General features: G+C 37.1%; 1 protein-coding gene across 1 annotated transcript in view; it reads left to right on the forward strand.

Annotated features, from left to right (window-relative positions):
* The first annotated feature begins 5470 nt into the window (after positions 1-5470).
* The window catches only part of LOC116842298 (collagen alpha chain CG42342), a 294572-nt gene continuing 293584 nt past the window's right edge, over positions 5471-6458 (forward strand). The window contains exon 1 of the mRNA XM_032811294.1: positions 5471-6110. Coding sequence (XP_032667185.1) covers positions 6050-6110 — 61 coding nt within the window. The 5' untranslated portion in view covers positions 5471-6049. The remainder of the gene's footprint in view (positions 6111-6458) is intronic.

The following is a 6458-nucleotide window of genomic DNA, read 5'->3' on the forward strand; positions in this document are numbered from 1 at the left end:
GGGGGGGGGGGGGGGGGGGGGGGGGGGAAGGCGCGGCCAAGCGCGCGTCACGCCATAACGCCATCAGCCGCCGAAGCGAGCGCATCGCGGGAGCTGCCGCGTCATTTTCTAAATTATTTCGCGCCGATTTTTAATATCGCATTTTAACTTCGCCATAATTAACGCAATAATTAACACGATTTGAGACGCGTACTTATCACGCGAGCAGGTATTGTGGGCTTTACCACAGCGGGTAATTACCGCGTTTCATTTACTTTTTTACTTGTTAGATAGAGAAATGTCGTGATCGAGTTCCTCAATATTGATCAAATATTATCATCATCCATTTGTTACTCGAGTATTATTATTTCTTTATACGGTTGTTATTTAACTATTTTTACTACATATTGGGGAGCAACTCGAGCGTGCCGTTACGACGATTTCCTTACCTCATCTTGCTGCCGTGTGTAATTGGTACTATTGGACATTATCATATGGTTGTCGATTAGACATTATTATCATCGCCTATTAATTAATCGGGAATTATTACTTCTTTCGGTTATCGTTTAATTATTTTTTATTGCGCATTAGAAAAGAACTCGAACGTGCCGTTACGATAATTTCTTTTCACCGTCTTGCTATCGCGTATAACTATTTAATACTAATTTATTAAATTACTAATTGATACTAAATTAAATTAAATTTCTGCCGCAGAGATCTAATAGAGAAGACGCAGTCACGCGGCTCTAGGGGATGCGATGTCTGGGGGATGCCGCGCCGGAGGATCCGGCTCGGGCCTAGCAAAGTTGGCGCGAAAGTAAGTTTCACTAATTTAAATTCATAATTAGAGATCTAATAAAACTGGAAATTTTTTTGTTTGGAATCAAGTTCCTTAATGCCACCACTGTCGTATGTAATACTAAATTAAATGTGCTTTCTGTTGCAGAGGCGAAGCAGACGACTTTTAAAGATTGCTGCGCTGGAGGATCCGGCTCGGGCCAAGCGGGGTTAGCTCGAAGGTTAGCTTCCCTAATTAGAATTTGTAATTATAAATCCAATAAGATTGATAATTCTCTTGCTCGAAATCGAGATAATTTGAATCAAAGATTACGTTAAATCGTAATTACACGCGGGGAGAATTTTTTTCTGAGTAATATCACCAATTGAAAAATGATTTGTCCTAATTAAGAGATTTATTTGAAACGTCGAGAAAAAGGAAAGTGTGGAATATTCTAACAATGAATGCATTTTGGAAAATTCTCCAAGCGTAAAGAATATCGCGCGCTTATTTCTTTTTTAATATTGCACACTTCTTCATTCGAACCAACATCAATGCACGAATCTAATCGGCGAAACATTTTTCTGTTCCAGAAACGAAAGCAGAACGTAGTTGCCCTGATCGGTGAGTCGGTGAGTCAAACAAGAAAACAAAATTAATAATAAAAAAACAAAAGTCTTTCCATGTAATGCATGTTTATGAATCAATGCGATTTACTTTGCTGTGGTGTAGTGTATGTATGTGCCGTCCAATAAAGCACACTGTTCGAAACAATTGAAAGATCGCTTTTACAAATAATAATATTAGTAATAATGCATTTTTATAAATTTAGCAAATTTTCAAATGTTTTTCTCCCAATGTATATATACTTATTAATTGTTTGACTAACTTAGATTATTGATTGATCAATTATTTTTGTTGGAGAAAATTTTGATTAATTAAACCCAAACACTGTCTGACAGATACCATTAAAGTATTGAGTATATGTTCTGAATTCAAAATTTTGTCAAAGTAGTCAATTTTATTGAATGCGATCTTCCAGGTGTCTTCATCAGTGCGCCAACGCGCAGAAATTGCGCCACAGAGATTGCGCAACAGAAAATGCGCAATCGCATCACCCGCCTCGATAGATCTTTCGCCGGTCGTTAATTTTCTCAGTTTTCTCTCTCGCGTGAGCTGGCGTCGCGATCGCATTTCGTAAAGTACAGAATTTGTTATTAAATAAAATTCGATATCGTGCAGCGTTTGCAGGAAGCGATCTAACGTGATTACTTAAACAACTCGCGAAATTAATTTCATAATCGTCGAAAAATTTTCAGTTTTCAATTTTTCACTTAGAATTTCCTAACGCGGAACAATAGATACTAGTGAGCGTTGATCCCTCACGAATAACGCGATGTATACAAATCGTATGTGAGTAGTTGTTTGTTTATTTACGCGGCTCGCAAATAGTTCAATCAAAACAGGCACATCACGCGATAATATTTTTTTTTGCGTGAATTTTGAATAGAATTTTTATCTCTATCGTCTCAAATTTCATAGTTATCGATTTTTTGCGATTATATGTTTTGATAAATTTGCGGATTTAACCGGTTCATATTTGCGGAAGAGTCGAGAGCGAACTTCGCTGAAATACTACAGAGCTGTTATCCGCAAAAGCATTGCGGAATTGTCTTCGCAAAAATATTGCGGAGCTGTTATCCGCAAAAATATTGCGGAGCTGTATTGCAGCCTACTACACTGCACCATCGAAACGTTACATTAGGGATATTCCGTGTCATACGTGAGAATCTCGCACAGATTACGTCGCCCACGCGTCAAAAGATTTAACAAGATCGGCCTTTGATTCGCGTCGCGTTTTCCCTTTGCTCGCAGATCCCGTTTTCTTCGTAAGCGATTTGCATCGCGCGTGTATCAAAGCGATACACTACAACTCGATCGGACCATTGCTGAATTCGTCGCACATACTTGTCGTTTATCTGAAAGGCCGACATTTTCTCGAAGACGCAGTTCGCGATATTTTATATGCGACTTGCAACTCGGAATGTATTCCCCAAGAGAGACGGGATTTTCCATGAAACCTCTGTTAGATTACCGCGGTCGGGAGTGAATTACAGGCGATGTGGGACGTGTGGACCATTGCAGTGTCATATGCAGTGACAGGATGGCTGATGGACCCTGGACACCGTGGGACGACGCGTAATGGTGAGCGCTCAATTTAGACGCTCATATAGTAGACAAAGCGTCACTTTACGTAGATCGCATGCACGAAGACGTAAATCGCATTGGGTCCGATGGGAAGTAAAGTAAGAATTGGAATTTACATTTCGCCGGAATTACGTAAGAATGATCCAACCAAAGAATTTAGCTCTGAGATTTTCGCAATAGTTCAACAAGTCAAGCATTTCCATTTCTTTAAGAGTACTAACTAGCTCAATCCTTAGAAAAATGTGCAAAAAAACACGATTGGTATAAAATAAAAAAAAAACTGTTTTTTAATTCATTTCAAGCATAAAGCATTTTTTGTTTGGTTTAAAAATATATAAATGGAGCATCCATTGATAAAAGCTTATAATTTTTTTAATTGGATCATTCTTGCATAACAATGGCCAATTAAAATTTCGACTCGGCAGGTTTCCTTCTCATCGGATTGTTTCTTGATGATACATTAAACTGATATATTTCAACATATCATATTTATATGCTCTGTATATGTTATATATGCTTTTTATGCTCTATGTATGCTTTATATATTTATATTCTATATATGATCTATTTATACTATTTAATTAATAGAATTTATAACTTGTTATGTCGTATTATATACGACAAAATATTTCTTCGGGGATATTTTCTTATGCGTACGCGTTTATTGTTGACATAACGACAAATTAAATTTCGACAAATTAAAGACAACAAATTAAATTATTAAGCGAGATACGAACCGATGTCTTTTGAGGCTCCGCTAAACCACTAAGCCGAAATTCAACAGTAGTGTTTTGTATTTCCGCTAAATTATTAAGCCGAGATTCGAAACAAAGTGTTGTAAATCTTCGTTAATTTATTAAGTCAAGTTAGTTAATTTTTAAAGTTGCTTAAAGAAATTTTCGCGTTTGCAAAGGTATATTATCGAAAATAACATGAAGTGTGCGTATTTCGCTCTGCATTGTCTCTTGGGTGACAATGTGCTTTAATGTCACTATAATGGACAGTAGTACTTATCCTGCGCAGGAGACGAATATCTATCATGTTACTGCAGGTTCGGTCATATAGTGTTAGCAGGTAGAGCATATTCTAGGATAATTTTTCATAGTCTTTTGAAGTAATTTTCGCGGTTGCGAAAGTTCAGTTTCAAAAGACGTGCGTATTTCGCTTTGCATCGTTTCCTGGATGACAATATGTGTCAGTGTCACTCTACCCTCTCAGTAGCACACCTAGAATATTGAAAATAATTTGCAAATATCTCAAAGTCGCGCCCATAACGTTAGATCCATCTTAGCATTATATTCGGATTCTCGCGCATGCGCAGTGGTACTTATTCTGCCGAAAGTCGGTCGTGTTACTGCAGGTTAAGTCATATAGTGCTAGCATGTAGAGCATATTCTGGGATAATTTTTTGCAGTTTTTTAATGTAATTTTCGCGTTTGCAAAGGTATTTTCGAAAATCACGTGACGTGTACGTATTTCGCTCTCCATCGTCTTTTGGATGACAAAGTGTGTTAATGTCACTTTACTCCCTCAGTAACGTCCAGAGTGTTGAAAATAATTTTCCAATATCTCAAAGTCGCGTCCTTAACATTGGATTCACTCTATATCTTACCATATCTTACCAAATTTCCTCGCTAAATTATTAAGCCGCGATTTGAACCAATGTGTTGAAGTTTCCGCTAAACTATTGAGCCGAGATTCAAACCGAATTGTTTCGGTCTCCGGTATTATTCGTATTATTATCATATATGTAATACTATTATATGGACAGCAGATAAATTTTTCTATAATAAAAATAACTAGATTTCAACCGGTTGAAATTTAATGATTTCTGCATAAGTTAAAACCTGGTGTCACTTTTATTGTCTTTTGGAATACATAAATCAATAGCAATATTCTGATTAGTTCTTTAGCTCAAGTTTACATATTATGGCTACAGTTACGGCACTTTGTGTGCGAAGGCCGATTATTCATAGTCGGATCTTATATTCAAGATCTATAAGTTCGTTTCCAGTTGCTCTACGGGTCATTTTATTGGCTACGGAGTATCTGAAGATGAACTCAAGGCGGTCTGAATAGTCAAGGTCAAGAAATTGACCAATCACAGTCAAATATAAGGAAATTAACCGACTGTGATTAGTAAATTTCATATGATTTAAGGCTTAAAACTTACGTCTTATAGTTTAAAACACCGCTTAGAGTATCACTTTAGATCTGTTTTTCTGTGACAAACATCATGAATATTATATTTATTTCGAGATAAACTAGTTTTTTACGTAACTCAGTTTTTAAAAATAAAGAGTACACCTTACGACAGTTTCAAGCCTAACGGCAGCGTCATTGAGCGCGATCTAGCGGACCGAGCAGGCAGCTGGAGTTAAACTCTGTTTAAAAAAGTCGCATGAGTTTCCTCGTCGTGTGAACAACGCAACATACTCCGCGGCCACCGTGCGCGGCAGCATACGTGCCACTCGTCGGTTGAACACAAAACGCAACATTCGAAAAAGTACGCGAGGACTTTCGTCTGGCCGCGTAGAACATTCGGGATGCTTCGATTGTTGTGATCTCGCCCGGCTACTCTCTGTGACGAGTAACAACGGCTGATGGTTGAAGGTAGATGACGTCATCTTTCTTGCCGTTTTGTTTACTGTCGCGCGCCGCGTACCTTCTCGCGCGATCGCGAACGTTACGTCTTGGGTCGGCTAAGGACGCGCATTCGGTGGAGTGTTTATGTATTTGCGAGGCTAGTCACAAATTCTCGTCGCGGATCATTGCGTTTTTCGTCAGCTCTCGAATTCAAAGCCGATTTTTCCAAGCTTTTGATACGCTAACCAACGGTTAAATCATACGTTTATCTTCAAATCTTGTCTTGTTCTTTCTTCAAACCAGTTAGATACATGATTTAACTGTTAGCTTACCAAGAGACTGGCAAATCACTCCTTAGTCGGACTCTTGTCAGCACGCATCGTAAAGTCCGTTTTTCCGATCGAATCGCATCTGCGAGGTGAGTGTAAGTGCCATGAACTAGTATCCGGAGTGCCATAACGGAGAGACGAGGAACAGGATGGGAAGTCAGAGTGAAAGATGCTGCAGGCCGTCAGAATGCGGGTAGTGATACATCGTGTATCTCCAGGTGCGCGAAATTGTACGTTTTAAGAATATTTCCAATTTTAATACGTGTATGATGTTCTGGCTGAGAATAAATAGACATATTTTGAGTCGAAATTTAATTTAATTCGATAAGTACTAATAAAATATAAATGAGTACTAATATAATATACTTGTATTAATATATATTTTTTTATATTTAAAAATAAATTTCTTTCTATATATTTTTACGAGAAAAAAATATTTGAAAAGAAATTTCAATATATAAATATATATTATATAAAATATATATTATATAAATATAAAATATATATTATATAATATATAATATATATTTTATATTGAAATTTCTTTTCAAATATTTTTTTCAATATATTGAAAATAT

This window comes from Odontomachus brunneus, unplaced genomic scaffold (assembly GCF_010583005.1).
Source record: "Odontomachus brunneus isolate Ranch 3 - 2012 unplaced genomic scaffold, Obru_v1 Obru_scaffold_024, whole genome shotgun sequence".
NCBI lineage: Eukaryota > Metazoa > Arthropoda > Insecta > Hymenoptera > Formicidae > Odontomachus > Odontomachus brunneus.